A 16,861-nucleotide genomic window follows, 5' to 3' on the forward strand; every position below is an offset into this window, starting at 1 on the left:
TTCGCGAGTTTCGAGAGCAAGTGCGACGCACGTGTTACAAAGTTATTTTGGATATTTTTTTCGGCATACGCCATCTCGCCGGTAAGTCATCGACGATTTCAGACAAGAAAAGTTCGGTTTGCTGCTGAATTTGGCAGCGGCGTATGTAATGTTTACGTCGCCCACTCCGTGCGGCGCCGGCCGGCTGCGGCGCACGGCGCATGCCCTTTCGTTGCGCAATACGCAATCTCAAATTCGATGGCTGAGTTGGAAATGTCACGTCGGCGGTCGGCGCCTTGCGCTCGCAACGTAAACACGGCCTGCAATAGAAAAACTTGCGCTCTGATGTCATCGTGCAAACATAATAGTTTCGAATATAAAATTAGCCGCGTCGGGGCGGGCGAGGCGGCGGTTCATTGAGCGACGGGCGAGCGACGCGAGCGGAGCGCCGCAGGCCACCGGCGACCGAGCACGAGGTGCGACCTTGCACGTCACACGGCGCGGCGCGCGGCTGCGTCACGCCGCGCACGGATTATTTTCGTCGCCTTTTGGCAGCTTCCTCCCGGCGTGCGCTCCCAGAAGCCGCAATTCCGCAGCCCGAAACGAACGCGCGACTTACCGATTTTTTCCTTTTACAGATTGCGACAGACTCTAGCGGCGAGGCTCGCGGAGATCGACGACATTGTTTCCGAATTCGACCGCGTGGCGGAGAATATCGAGAAGCTCCGGCAGCTGATCGAGGTTTTCATAGCCAAAGTTGGAACTTTCTACGTTTTCGGGGAGAACGACGAGGAAGGCGTGCGAGAACTAGCCACCGAAGTTTCGGAGTTAGTCCAGCGAACGAAGAACTTCACCGAGGAGAGCCGCAAGAGATACGGCGGCTCCGCCCCGGCGGACATCGCACAAGAGCTGTCCGCTTTAGAACTATCGGCGGAGGGCCTGGCAGCAGCCATGGAGGAGAAGGAGAGGGAGTGGAAGCGCGCTCGCACTGCTCGCAGCGAATACGCGACCGATGTTGAGAGCGTGCAGGCGTGGGTGCGCGCGGCCGAGCTCACCGCGAGAGACAGGACGCTGCCGCCGGCGCCGTACCGCGAGCGACTAGTCGCCACCAGGGCAGAGGTGCCCAGCGTGGCCGACCGCCTCGAGCGCCTGACGCGTAACGCGCGCGCTATCGTCGAAGGCAGCCGCGACGCTGGGGAGCGGCAGCTAGTACAGTCGACGGTGATGGCGCTGTCGGATCAGTTCTCGGCCGTGTGCAGCGAGCTCGAGGCCCGCCAGGCGGCCGTTGAGGACGCATGCGACGCCGTGTCTAGGTTCCTTGCCTTGTTAGAGAAAGTTCTACTTTGGGTTGAGACACAGCGTGCATTCCTAGCGCGGCCACTCCCGTTGGCCGATTTGCAGGAGGCGCAGCAGAAACAGACTGAATATGGGGTAGAGCTTCTTTTCATTATTCTGCAGTTTGCACATTAGGTTTCATAATTTAAAACGAATATTTATTTTGTTTCAGAATGCTCTTAAAAGCTGCAAGCAGCAGGCTAAGAATCTCGCAGATATGACTAAGGAAATAGAGGCTATCGAGCGTGTAACAAGTCCCGGTGACTTACCTTCGAGATTAGAAGCGGCAGAAAATGCCACAGTCGATGTCGAGAAGAAATTGGCGAAGACGGTACGCTACATACAAGTTACATTTCTGGTCGTCTGGCAAAACCATCACTACCACAGTTTTAGTTTGACACATTGATCATTAACATTGTTTATTATTTTTCAGAACGGCTTACTACAAGAACTGGCCGAGGAATGGGAGAGATGCGAAAAGAAATTGAAAGACGTCGGCCACTGGGTCGAAGCCACGACGCGGACCATTGAGACACCTCAAAATGCAAAGAAACCACTCCGAGATAGACTCGCTCTCAGAGAAAAACTCATAAACGATATATCAACTCAAAAAACTAAAATTTCTTATGCCGTTGAAAAACTTAATGTGAGTTACCATTTCAGGGTTTTACATCAGACTTGTCAATAATTTTATTTCGGTTGTCGTTAGTGGCTTGTCGTCTCTTCGTTCGTCTTTTTTTCGTTTTTTTGATATTTGGTGGTGGTTGCTTTGATTTATTTTTTTGTAGCAATCTCTTTTAAATTGTATTCCAGGGAATTTAAAGTATGCTTGTTACAGGTACACTTCGGTCCCGACGGCGTGGCGTCGCAGTCGCGCTCGCCCGAAGGCGTGCAGAGAGCGGCCAGCGAGCTGTGCTCCGCGCTGGACGCACTCGGCGAGCAGACGGGCGCTCAGGCGCGCCAGCTCACCGCCGCGCTCCACCAGCTCGACGCGTACTGCGCCGAGCTCGCTCAGCTCCGCTCCCAGCTGCTGGACGCCGAGCAGCAGCTGCGCCACGCCGCGCAGCCCAACTACAGCCCTCGCGACCCCGAGCGCGCCAACAGACAGCAACAGGTAAGAAACATTTGCAGCAGAAATTCCTCACGTATTCACTCCCGCACCCACACTTGTAGGTGGCTAGCGAACGTTCTAGTTTTGTTTATCTCACTCTGAGGCTCTCTGGCGCCCGATACCGGGCCTTTGTGGCGTTGTGTACATTACTGGCATTCATCTGGTTTTTTTTGTTGCTCCCTTTTACCCCTCTACTAACTCGTGAAACGATATCCTCTGTTAGGCATGTCGAGAGAGAATTAAATCGCTTCAAAGCAAGATCCAAGCACGAAATGAGCGCATCAAACTACTTATACAGCGCGGTGGCCCGGACGCGGACCCGCTTAGGGACACGTAGGCGAAACGTCGAATGTAGCATTAAGTCGAAATTTAGTCATCTATTCCTATTATAATTTCATTTTAATACGAAATATACTTGAAATATCGCAGCCACCGTCGTTTTTTTTCACTACCTTCATCGCTCGCACGTCAGCGAACCTGTTGTAAATTATCTATGTCCGTACTTGCGTATCAGGAGGTCGCACGGCGTATCGAAGAGCTGACTCGGTGTATCTTCGAGTTGGACCCGTTCGTGGGCGGCGGCGACGAGGCTGGGACATTGAGCCTGCTGCTAGAAGCGGGCGAACGTGCGCGGGCCGAGCGCCGGCCGCGCTCTCCTCAAGTGTTGTCAGCCCCGCGCGCCGCGGCCGCACACTACACCCCGCGAGTCACTCCTGCCCCGCTGTCGACGACTTACGCCGAGATAGTGAAAGGCTTCAGCTCCCGCTCGAGCTCAGTTAGCTCCCGGCAGCCTAGTGCACAGAGAGTGCCCCTCGAGTCCCCTCAAACTCCCGCCGAAGAGGAATACATCTCAAGTGAAATATGTGCGCCAGTGTGTCTCGAAAGTGATGTGGCCGATGAGCCCAGTGATGTATACAGTGAGACTGTTGACGCAAGTGAAAGTGACGCATTCATGTCTGAATCTAATATTTATATCCAACCGGAAGAGAAACAATTGACTTCCCAAGTAACTATGGAAAATCAGGACTATCAAGAACAACAGATTTCCGAAAGTGGAGTATCTGAACAGATCGAGCAAGCTGCTATTTATGCAGAATTACGTCCGCATGAAGATCACGACAGATCACTTAGTCCCGCAACGAAATTGCGATCACATGATTTATCTTACGCAGAAATTCTTGCGTTAGGTCTTCGAAAACAGGCAAAGACCCAAAACATTGTAACATTACCTGAGCCACAAGTAGCACAGGTGGAGATGGTCAAAGAAATAATTGTAGAGGTGGAAAAAGCTCCCCCTATCATAGAATATGAACCCAGAGTTCATTCAACAGAATCGTTGCGAGTTAAAACGGACAGGTTTGAAAGACCGGTGCAGCGTAGTCGTTCTAGAGATATGCCAAGACAGAGACGTGCTCCTGAAAAACGGTCTACTAAGGCTCATGACACCCAAATTATTAAAAAGAAAAAACTTTCAAGGAGAGTTATTGAAGTTGAGAACTTTGATGACACTCCAGAACAACAGATGACAGATTCATCTTCCCCTTGCATCAACATACAATCTGTTCAACCAGATGATAAACCAAGTACTACTAGCTATAAGGAGTCGATTAAAAAAGTGCAGCATAGTGCAACTGTTGTCGAAACTGTAACTGTATCCGAAAGTTTACAAGATTTGACTAAAACTGAAAACGATCAGAAGAAACCTAAAAAGAAAAATAAACATAAAAAGTCAAAAGACGCGGATGACGAAATTGAGAAAGCCCTTAAAGAAATTGAAGTATCAGATAAACAGAAAAAAAAGAAAATTAAAGATAGTCGTGATAAAAGTAAAGAAACAATAACTAAGGGTACAGAATCGGATGAAGCGATAGATAAAAACGAAGTTATAATGAAACTATCAGACTTAAAGCATGATCACAAAGAAGGTTCTAATAAACAAAAGAAAAAGAAAAGTAATACTCGGGAATTACAGACCTATCAAATAACTGATCTGTCATCTGTTGCCGTTTCACAACAAATGACAAATAAAAAATTAATTACAGAAAAAGCCAGTTCTAGTAAGAATGATAATCCTGATATTTGTTCACGGGAACCAAACTCTGCTAATATTTTAAGAAACCCTAAATCCGCTGATGACAAAAATAAAACGATTCTAGAAGAAAGTAAGTGTGATGCACCCGATGAGGTTAGTAAACACACAAACCTTAAATATGAAATCAAACACGATAATGAAAAAGAATCCAAACTTACAACAGACATTTTATGTTCGACAAAAGATAGCAATGTTGAAAACATCAACCTTTCTACAGAACCAGAATTAGAAATAACATCTAAGCAAAAGCGGAAAAAGAAAAGTAAAAAGCAAGGAAAGACTGTCGCAGAGACACTCGTCGATGAAACTATAGCTGTAGCTATGGAAAAAGTAGGCAATGGAAATATACAACCCATTGCCATTACAGTTCAAGAAACATCCATTGCTCAAAAGAAGGTTGAAAAATCTAAACAATCGGACAAAATAAACGACAAAGCTAATATAAATGACGATACCAAACCACAGGATACCATTTTGGAAGTGACAGATTCTACTAAGAAACCAAAATCAAAGAAACAGAAATCTCTTGAAATAAAAGAACCTTCAACCCTGCTCACCCCGTTAAGTACAAATACTGATGAGGGAACAAGTTTTGAAACCTGTGTTGAAGTAGAATTACCTGAAGGAAAAGCGCATAAAAAGAAATCGAAAAATAAGAAACCTAAAATTGTTGATGACGAAATAGAACAAGCTTTGCGAGAGATAGATCAATCAATTAGTGCTAAAAAGAAATCCATCGAAAAGTCAGTAAAGACAAAAGATAAACATCTAGAATTAACGCAAGAAGTCAAAAAAGAAGCTCCTAAAATGCACGACGATGATAACTTAAATTTAAAAGATTCTGATATAATTTCAAGTGATCAGGAAGTCAAGAGTAGCCTTGTAACTATGGATTGGAATACTTTAATGGCTGAAGAGGAAAATATTCCTGAATCAGAACTAACACCCATCACTCAACCTAGCATACAGACTGATTTGTCCCTGGAAAGTGAACAAGTAGCTACTGAAGTTACTATACTTCCAGAAGTTATTGATTTAACAAATATAGGAACCGAAGGAAAAGATTGTTTCGATAAGGAAAAATCTGAAACAACTCAAAACACTGTCGCCCTTCAAAGTATTTCTAATGAGCAAAATAATAATAAAACATTAAGAGCTGATAACCTGAAAGACAGCTCGTTCAATATAGTAGAGGAAATAACTCGATACGAACCTATTCTACAAGACATGGAAACACGCACTATTTACTTGATAACACATGAAGAGAAAAAATTACCACCTATAAGAACTGTGAAAGTTTTCAATTCAAAGACAAATTCTTTGAGTTGTGATTCTCAAGTTAAAAATGATGCTGAAATTATTACTGAATCTATAACTTCTCAAGAAAATGATGATAATATCTTGGAAGAACCAATAATTTCTTCTGAATTAGTCACAGAATCTTCATCACAGGATTTGAATTTGGTCGAAGACAGTCAGGGTACGAACGTGATTGTTGAAGAACAATCGGTTAATACCGAATTGGTATCTATTTCCAAAGATGGTTCTGATGAGATCACATACAAAGACATAACGTATTCACCTGAAAATGATTATAAAGACAATGTCGCTGATGATCAAAATGAAACTAACATTGAGGAATATCAGTGTTCTAACATGGAAGAGTTCTCAGAAAATATCCTTGAACATGCTATATTTGGATCGGTACAAAACCGCCAACGAGTACAATTAAAAACTAGTACCATTCCATATCAAGAGTTAGAAGAGATAAAAACGTACTCATTAAATCTTGACATTGATCAATTGGACTTCGATTACTATCAACTATTGAATAAAGAAAGTAATTTATCTGCGGAATATCAAACTGATCATGAAAGTACAGCAATTCGTGAAGACGACAAAGATCAAGCAGATGGCGAAGTAGTTCAAAACGCTTCTGTAACGTTTTCTTCTTGTGATATAACTGAACAGTCTGGGCTTGAAGAACAGTTGCATTATGATGCCACAAAGCCTGGAGATATTTTATTCACATCTCATACCGGGAAATCTGAGGTGGCGTATCCTGATGAGAAAAACATAAACGATATAAAACCCGCACCTCTTGAAAATAAAGCTACAATTGTAGTATCTTCAAAAGATGCACTCAATGAAGCAGATTGTAAAAATCGTGCAGAAACCAAGAGCATTGAGGTACCACCTACAACATACTTGGAAATTGTTCTTGATACCCAAAGTTTTTATACAACGACATCGAGCTTAGAACATACCCAATCACTCGCAAGTGCCACTACGGAATCTGATAATAAAGAAAAACTATCCGTTGAAGCTGGAAATATAGGAATAGAAAAAGATGTTTTAAGATCAAATTATAGTATAAATATTGAAGAGATCGATGCTGTAAAAGTGCTTAAGAACGAAATACCTCGCTATGATTATCATGAATTAGCTGACTCTGAAAAATTCTTAGGGATTGTTTATCCTAAAGAGACTTCACCAATACCTGAATCAAATACAAAAACAGACAACACAGAACCTGAAAAACATGAAACAAATGTTTTTGACGAAGAAACTAATCCATCAAACACTTTGATCGAGACAGTACTCAAAGAAGAAATATTACCAGAATTGGTAACGCAAAGTCAGGATACTGAAGAAGCAAATTCTACTTATTTATCACTGAAAAGATTTAATGAAGATTTTTCGCTTCACTGTATTTACCATTATATTGCTGACGCTGAAAAGATCTATCCTCGTCTTGTAGAAATGATTAACCAAAAACAGGATATTGCCCCTAATGATGGAAATATTGAAACAATTCAAAACACCCAAGTTTTAATCGACGTTGACACAGTTGAGGAAACTAAGACAGTTGCAGAAGCAGACAACATAAATAAAACCGTAAACTCACCAGATTCATATGATAAAGATAACTTAAAGTTAGATAGCAAATGCTTATTGGAAAGTAAGTCAAATGATATCGAGATAATATATTTTGAAAAGCCCAAATATGACTATCACGAGCTGTCTAAAGGTGAATCACTGTTAGCTTCTGTTTTGTCTAAAGAAAAATCAAAAGTCGAGCGAGATGATCAAATGAATATTCCAACAGACGAGCAATTTTCTGTATTGATTGAAAATGATAATAAAGAAGAGGAAATCAATTCGCAAAATATAAATACAGTTGACAACAAAGAAACAACGACAATTAATGAAATATTAGAGCAAAATTATCATGAAATTCGTGACGCAGAAAACAGATACGCTTTAAATCTAAGCAAATCAAGTGTTGACATAGAACCAACCCCTCTTCTGAAGGATACAGTAGATCTAGTACAGGAATCTGAAATTAATGAGTTACCTACTGAAACATCACATCAAAATGAAAGTGAAAAAGCTGTAAAGCAGAGTTTCGAAGAAACTCACAAACAAGAAGAAGTAAAGTTGACGGAAAACATCGCCAAGGATTCTTCAACATTACATAGTGAAGAGTCACAAGCAGTTTTTTATGAACCAATAAAATACAATTATATTGACTTAAAGGAAGCTGAACGTATATTTGCTCAAAACGCTACGTGTGTGCTTTCGTATAACGATAATTCGATAGATTCCGTTTCCGATAATGACACCATTGAAAAAACACTAGAAAAAATTGATGATACCTGCGTTACACAGAAATTCGATGCGAAAGATAACAACGAATTAAAAATTGAATCGGAAACAGAAGTTTTCAAACATAATAGTAAAAATGAACAAACAAAAACACTCGAAACACATGAATTTAATACACTTGTGCCCGCAGTATTTGGCGATGTAGCAATGGTCGCTACATCTATTTTGCAAAGAGAAACGAATGAGAAACAAGAACAGGATGAAGCGAAAAAGCAAGAAGTTGGTAAACAAAATGAAGAATACACCGATCAAGATAAATCTGAACAAGTTGAAACACCAATGAAAGAAAGCATAGTAGAAGATTTTGTCGTGGTAGAGAGCACACATCTTAATTTACCATATTCAGAAATATGTGTAGAAGAAACTGCAGATTCAGTTCAAGAATCTAATGCAAATCTTGGTGATGAGCTTGATTTCGAACACTCGTTTGAAGTTATTGATCTAGAAAAGGATGCGTCATTTGAAATACAAGAACCGACAGAAATTAATAGTAATTTGGAAAAGTTTTTAATAGTCGAAGGACAATCAACAACCCCTAGTGTTGACATCTGTCCTGCTTCTATAGAAAATGTTGATGTTTCCTCTTCGGCGGAACTTGTAACGGAACCTAAAACAGATGAAGTCCTTAACAAAGAAGAGATATTAGAAATATCAAAATATGAAATCGTGCCTGAAACTATCTCGGCGAAATTTATCGAAGCGGAAATCGTTCATTCCGTATATTCCACACCCTTAAGTACTGATACGCAACAACAGGTTAGCAACGTTATGAGTACGGAACCCGATAAAGTAATCGATAAGTCTATAGATCACGAAATAGATTCAGAACAAGCTTCTCAATCACAAATCGAAATTAGTAATCGGCCTGAAAAATCTCCCATTCATAGTTTACATGATCTACTTCCAGAAATCGATTCCATACCTGAATTTAAACCATCCTTCTCAAATACAGTTCTTAATTCAAAGCTTTCAGCTGATGCCCCTGAATTTACACCTTCCTACTTGTACAAAGCGACTGATCATACGCCATCTGATTGTAAACAAATAAACACGCAGACATTTAATTTCGCTGAACAAGTAACGATACAAACTGATAAGCATCAAACTAACGTTACACCCATAACATACTCTTCGATCTTATCATCTATGAAAGAGCAGGAAACATGTGATAATAATCTCAAACAAAAAGAAAGTGAAATATTGAGTGATGTTAAAAAGAGTGAGACGTCCCCTGAAGATAAGTTGGAGCCAAAGTCAAAACGTAACAAAAAACAAAAGCAAAAAGACAATAAAAAGGAAAAACATGCTATCAAGGACGAGACATCAACAATTGTCACTCCCGTCGAGGAAGTTTCTTCTGTGCGAATTTCCGAGGAACACAAACAACAGTCTGGCCCCGATCACGTAGAAAACGTTTGGACCAAACTAGCAGATGATGGTAAATCTTACGCTGAAGTTTTAGCGGAAGGTTTGATCGAACAAGAAATTTCACCAATCCATGTTATAGAAAACCAAGAAGTAGAACACAAAGCGGAATCTATTTTAGAGGATAAATCAGAATCTTTTGATAATGAGCCACTTCGGTGCGAAGTAGCAGATGACAGTCAGGAAGTTCATGGCTCATGGGCGAAAATAGTTGCTTCGAATCGACCATCGCCTGAAAGAGTTCAAAAAGTTATATCGCAGAATGAACCAATTCAATCAAAGTCTAAAGCCCCTATTATCTTAGTTGATGAATCTGACTCGGAACATAATAAACCTGACTTAGAAATTGATGCTGAAGGATTTATAAAAGTTGACAGGAATAGACGTTCGAGATCTAAGTCAAGGGATAACCGTTCCGTTTCAGTTACCAGGGTGCTGCGACAAAGTAATGTCCGAGAAAAATCTGAAAATAGGTTTATAGCTCTGACAAGCTCTTTAAAACCTGATGATGGAGAATCAATGCAAAGTAGCCGTTCTGACGAAGAAAAAGAACCGATAAAGAAAGGAAGAAAGAGCCGATCAACAAAATCTAAAGAAAAAGATGTAAAACCAAAAGTAGCCCAGATAGCACCCAGTACCTCAGATGAAGAAAAGCAGCCTATAAAGAAAGATAAAAAGAAGAGATCTTCAAAATCTAAGGAAAAGCTAACTAAACCGGTAGAAGGAGCCGAGCCTTCCGAGTTGTTACAGGAAATTAAAGAAGTAGAGCCAATTGTCGCTCAGCAAAAAGAAGGTCCCTCGGCTCAGTCTCCACAAGTGTCGACGTCAGAAAGTAAAAAGAAATCCAAAAAGAAAAAGAAGGAGAAGAAAGCGTTTAAAGACACAACTGAAACTCCATCCCCAGTTGATATTACTTCCTCGGAAATAGAAACTTCAGAACCAAAGTTTGCTGTACCATTAAAATCCATTGAAACTCCAATTTCGACACCAGAATCAATTGAAACTCCTATTAAAGACAGATTTTACGCTGAAGCCCAATACTGGAAAGTAGATCCTAGCACCGTTGATGATCTTACTAGTATATCTGAAATTCTTACGGTTAAAATTGATTATGATGATAATAACAAACAAGAAAATATTGTAATCGAAGTAGAACAGGCTCCAGAAAGCAAAATCACAGTTGAAGCAACAAAAATCGACTATGAAAAATTAGAAAAGGAGCCCATTTCAAAAGAAAATAATGAGTGTGCTTTTAGTCCGAAAACAATTGAAGCACAAAGAATATCCGATGAACAATCGTTAGAAAATAAAATGGCCGATTTACAAAGAGAAATAGAAGAAATGTTACTCCCTGAAAATGATACTTCTTTAGCAAGTGATATAACACCTAAAGAACTAACAGAGATGCAAACTTTATTAGATGATCAACAAGATGAAGTACTGGAAAACATAACCCCCTCGTTGGCATCGCCTGAACCTGAAGATACTTTGTTAGAAACTCAGATTCCTCAAAAGGAAATAATATTGACCACGGAAGACGAAGTAAAATCCATCCAAGACATAAAAACCTCAGATAAGAATTTGATCAAAGATATTCTAGTCGACACACGCGAATCTGTGATCGACTCACTAGCTTTGGCTGAAACGTCTGTGCAAATTTCAAATGAGAGTCACGTCGAAGGTGTAAATTCTACAACTAACAACTCATTTACACCATCTACTAACAATCTCTTAGATATACAACAAGATAATTTTTGGACAGAAAAGAGTTTAATAGACGATGCGGAAAAATTGCTTGTCGAACAAATTATACCTAAATTAGATAATTTTGCTTCTCCTGAACAAAAACCTGACGGAAATCTAGAACAAATCGTGAATTCGAAACAAACTCTTTCAACCGATTCCGATATTGTGTGTAATGTGTTTATAGAAGTGCCTTTTTGGCCTGAAAAGCATTTATATCATGATGCTGAACGCGAATATTTCTTACAAATAGCTAAGAAACAAAAAAATCAAATTCCAATAAACACTGACATTGAAAATACGGACAAAAAAGACAAAGATAAAGATCCTAGCAGTGGTTCGGGTCACTCTTCAGAAACTGACGAACCACGCCAATCTAGCGGTTCTCCGTTCGATTCCAATTATTTGTCAATGGATCTTCCAGGCGGTATTTGCAGCTGGAAAGATCATAGTTCTTATTTGAGTTTGGAAACACCTTCAGATTCACTGACGGGCTTGATAAGTGAGGATACATCTAAATTAGGTACCGACATCCCAGAGGATAAACTAACCAACCTATCCCTAGTACCAGTTGCCTCTCTCCCCCCCGAGCAGGAGTCGCCGCCGCAGGATGAACAGAACCGGACCACAGCCAAGGTGATCGAGCGACACTCGTATTGTACTCTTTTACAATATTTATTTTATGTTTGGCATGAATTTATAACGTTTTATTTTATCACAATTATTATAAGAATTGTTGTTGTAAATCGTCGTCGTCTGCAGAATTCGCCGTTCGTCTTGTAGAGCCATCTGTTGGCAAAAAACTAATAATCTCTTCACACTAAACACGTTTAGCGTAATTGTAGAAATTGAAAGTTAATATATGCAATTTATAGAATTCTAGTCATGTCTAGTCACTCAATACTAATTAAATTAATTCTCGAGTCATTTTTTTTATTGTAATAAAATAAATGTTTGTGCAAAGATTGTTTTATTTTAATTGACATCGTATAACACAATACACCCCTGTTAAAAGTAAACACCAAGATTTGGCTACTACGAGACGATCGACGAAATTATTGCTTTAAATGGATTTATTTTTAGATGTTTATTTTTGGCTTACTTTATTTTACAATAATGGGGAGGACGTCACATTCGTTATAATCAACATATTGTAAATACTTCTTAAGAAGGTTGGTCAATAGACATAGTTTTTTAAACCCTGTAATTGTCTTTATTGACCCCTGTGTAGGTTGTTACCTTCCCTTGTTGTTTTCAAATGATGAAGACACTTTTTTTTTAATTTGCGTTTTTATTTTGAGTTTATGGTTTTAAGCATCCATTCAAAAATGCTCGCTTGATAACGCGTCTGACACGATCACAGCTTAAAACACGCAAAACTAATGCAAAAAATTTTTTTAATACTTTTCCAAAAATTTTTAAGTTAAATTATTCGATGTGTTAAGTGAAAAATATCACTTATCAAGAATTAATCCTAAATTTGTTTAATATTTACGTTATGTTTTTTCTGATTAAAATATATCGCTGTGTTTCTGCATACATTGCCAATCGTACGACCATAAAACACGAGCATATCCCACTTGAATAGCTTTAGGTGTTTTTATCATGATTAAGAGAATATTCCAGACAAGCATGTCGTGCCAATATTGACATTTTGAAGCTATTAATAAGTTTGCGTTGTTTATCGTGTTGCTAACTTTAACCGGAGTAGTTTGCAACTCAAAATTCTTTTACCCACGGACTTCGATTGCCGTGACACATGAATTGATGGCAGTTGTCTCTATTTTTACAAAGATAATGAAAGGGATGACATTATGTTTTAAAACAAGTGTTGTTGCAATCGAAACTTATAGTTCAGTTTACATAAATATCATTTTTCATGTAGAGTCAAAGCTAATCGTGAATTTTGAGTTGAATCCATTCCGACATCTAGTCCCTTGCATCTGAATGTTGTTACGGACTATTTTCCCTTGCTAGGAAACAATATGACGTGGAATTTTCAAGTTTTATAATCTTATTACAGTAAATAATATTTGGCACGTGGAGAATAAGAGTATTCTTTTTCCCGACGTGCCAACTCAAACTGTGAAATCAACATGACTAAAAAATTCCACGTCTCCAATAAAATGTAGTGTCGTTTGACTAATACAGTTGTGTGTTTTTAGGATAACTTATCTAACAATCTTGAGACACTCCTCGAGGAAGTGAGGATTGTACAAGCTCAGCTTTCAGACCTGCCAAATGAAACACTCGATGCAATGGAAGCCGGCCTTAAGGTATTCATTGTATATATATCCTTTTTATCTTATTACGGACTGAAAATTTAATTAACAATAACTATCGTGTAGTTTAAATGACAATCATCATCATCAGCTCACTGCATGTCCCCACCGAGGGGCTCGGAGTCTACCCTAAGTTAAGGGTGATTAGGCCATAGTCAACCACGCTGGCCAAGTGCGGGTTGGTTGACTTCACACATATCTTTGAATTTCTTCTCAGATGTGTGCAGGTTGCATCACGATGTTTTCCTTCACCGTAAGAACGTCGGATAAATGTACATATGTAAATCGGAAATCGAAAAACACATTGATACATGGCGGGATTCGAACCCAGGACCTGCAGATTGCAAGTCAAGTGCTTGACCACTGAGCCACCGACGCTCAAATACAATATTACACATAATATATAAACATGTTTTCAAATCAGAGCATTTTAAAGGTTTTTAATGTCGATTTTAACTCCTAATTTATATGTCTTCGTGTAACTGTAGGTTTTCACTGCTGATTGCTTGAAACATCATTGTTATCTCGTTTTCTGAAAGGATGAAAGAGATGACGATACGTTTTTGTTTAATAGTATCTGCAATGGAAACCCACGGTTAAAACATTTGTGATAACAAATTAATTCGCAGCAGATTATTCGAACATCAAAGTTCAAGCCTCAGTTTAAACAAAACTAGAACATCTCTGATGTAATTTCATTCAAAGTTTTAAAATATATTACTTCTTAGAAACAATTTTAACAGTGGTAGAGCCCGCTTTAACATCATCGCACGAATCGGCCCGGTTCGCCCGGTGAAATACCACGACCACACAGAAGACATGCGTGAAGTGGAAGCAATTCCGCGTTTCGTCTGATGAGTGTGCGTCCCGGAGGCCTAATTTAGTCATCTTTTTTCCCACCTTTTTTCTTATAAGGAAAGGATGGGAAGTGGAAATGGACTTTCCGGATGAGAGGATGCATGGAAAGGGAAAATATTTTCTTTCTGTGCATCCTCTCCGTTGATTAAAGGTAGCAACGCATATGCGATTACGTATGTCTATGGGCAACGGTCACTTCGCTATTTCAGTGATTTCAAGTGGCCGCTCGCTCGTTTGCCACCTTATAATATAAAAAAAAAATTGTATTAATATTAATATTCAAATGATATCATAATTATTTTTAAAAGTGACGTTGCGTGTGATGTCATATTCGAGTATATTTATGTATTTGTGGTTTGTTTAGTTGGCATCAAGTTGACTTTGAGTTACACATATTTCATGATTCGTCTTTAAAACTAGGTCACCACTATTTACATTTGTGTCCGACTGAAATATTCGAACTTGGCAAGCTTAACTTTTGTCCGTTATATTTCAATTCAGTAATCGACTGTTATATCATACTAATATTATAAATTTGAATGTTTGGAATGATGAATGTTTGTTAGAAGGTATCACCAAAACTACTCCATGGATCTCGATGATATTTGGCATAGATGTAGAACAATGCCTGGAAGAACACATAGGATACTTTTTAAGTTTTTTTTCTAATTCCGCGCGGATGGAGTCGCTAGTAGGAGACGGCTAGGAGGTTGATAAATGCAATAAATTTAAAATCAACTTTGTGAAAACAAAAATGCAAATGTTTTCTCTGTATAGATTGCTTATGATCCGGTATATTCAAATAATTTCTCATTAATTAATTTAGATGAAAATGATTCACATTAAGGTGTGTTTCCACTGACAATCGACCTTTCTTTCACCTTACAATGATTAATAGAATTAAAAGGATACTATGAGTCATGTATATGTAAGTTATCTGTTCATATTGGCTGTAAGCTGATGATGAATTTTACAAGACAGTGATGACATCATGCACTTGCCGGTTACGAAACCCCGTGTTAATAATAAACTACATTTGTTTGCTATCTCTCTGTTAGTACTGTCGTGTTTGTCTGCGATGTAAATCATCATTCGATATAACGAACGAATACGAACTTTAAATCGATTTTGTAATTGTTTAGTGAAGTTTTTTTTTTGTTAATTATTCAACTGTTTGTTTCTTCTATTTGCAATATTTGTGCGACTGCTGGAAGTCAAAGGTAACAGCGTTTTTTTTGACGATGTGTTTGTGTAAATTTATTTAGTCGGAACAAAGGGTAAGTTCGGAGCCCCTCAGTAGATATGTATAGTGAGCTGATGTTGATTTAGTCGGTTTGGGAATATTTACACAAGGCCTACTGCTCGTTTTCCCTATTTTACGATAAAATAGTAAGTTTTTTTTAATTATTTGATTTATAAATTGGTAGCCGAAATATTGACTTATGTCATGACCATGGATTTTTTTAATTAGTTCAGTTTAATTATTCCGTTTTTCATACATTTCTTATTTATATGTTGGTTAGTTACGTGTTATGTTTCAACGGTCTTATTAAAATAGTATTTATCTTACTAAAATTATAAGTAAGAATTTTTAGATGTATGGATGAATGGATGTCCATGAATTTTGGTATACGTATAGAATAGTCTGGAAGTCACATACGCTACTAATTTTGTTTTTTTTAATTCCACGCGGACGGGGTCATGCGCCACCGCTATGTCATAAACGAACTAACATACTGTTTACATAAACATAAAACATTTTTCAATAATTAATTATATTTGCAAAGTATATTAAGAATACTCATTTTATAATTGAAATAAAAATGTGCCCTTTAAATTTCAGGAAGGTATAGCAGTTCTTATCAAGTGCGAAGAAGCAGCAATACTTCTAGAACAGAAGATAATGGAATATGGACATGAATCAGAAGTTCAGATTTTACTCAAAGAACTGGTCATGATGAAAGCAAGAATCAGCAAGTTGTTAGAACAAGCGCGCCAGGGTCTTCACACCATCAAGGTAAGAAAGGTAATTATATTGATTTTTTTTTTGTTAAATACTATATTATTTTATTTATTTATTAAAAATGTACACAAATTGCATCTTCAAGAAACACGAGCATGTCCAAGTAACACACAGCCGTGACAGGCGTACACAGCATCATAGTATCATCATCATCAGCTCCCTATACCTTCCTACTAAGGTAGTCGGAGCCTACCCTAAGTTAAAGGTGACTGAGGCATAGTCAACCACACTGGCCCAGTACGAGTTGACTACACATATCTTTTGAATGTACTCTTAGATATGTGCAGGTTGTATCACATAACACATAGGCTACTGTGTTTTTTTTTATTCCATGTGGACAAAGC

General features: G+C 38.9%; 1 protein-coding gene across 7 annotated transcripts in view; it reads left to right on the forward strand.

Annotated features, from left to right (window-relative positions):
- Positions 1-16,861, forward strand: part of Msp300 (Muscle-specific protein 300 kDa) — a 134,789-nt gene that overhangs the window by 87,334 nt on the left and 30,594 nt on the right. For 5 of the 7 annotated variants that reach the window (XM_013320259.1, XM_013320244.1, XM_013320267.1 and 2 more), the window contains 7 exons: positions 618-1,410; positions 1,487-1,645; positions 1,748-1,960; positions 2,153-2,428; positions 2,940-11,990; positions 13,520-13,630; positions 16,338-16,520. In XM_013320259.1, the coding sequence (XP_013175713.1) occupies positions 618-1,410; positions 1,487-1,645; positions 1,748-1,960; positions 2,153-2,428; positions 2,940-11,990; positions 13,520-13,630; positions 16,338-16,520 (10,786 nt within the window). The remainder of the gene's footprint in view (positions 1-617; positions 1,411-1,486; positions 1,646-1,747; positions 1,961-2,152; positions 2,429-2,939; positions 11,991-13,519; positions 13,631-16,337; positions 16,521-16,861) is intronic. The other 2 variants (XM_013320251.1, XM_013320286.1) reach the window with 2 other exon arrangements.

This window comes from Papilio xuthus, unplaced genomic scaffold (assembly GCF_000836235.2).
Source record: "Papilio xuthus unplaced genomic scaffold, Pxut_1.1 DF828952.1, whole genome shotgun sequence".
In the NCBI taxonomy this organism is placed as follows: Eukaryota; Metazoa; Arthropoda; class Insecta; order Lepidoptera; family Papilionidae; genus Papilio; species Papilio xuthus.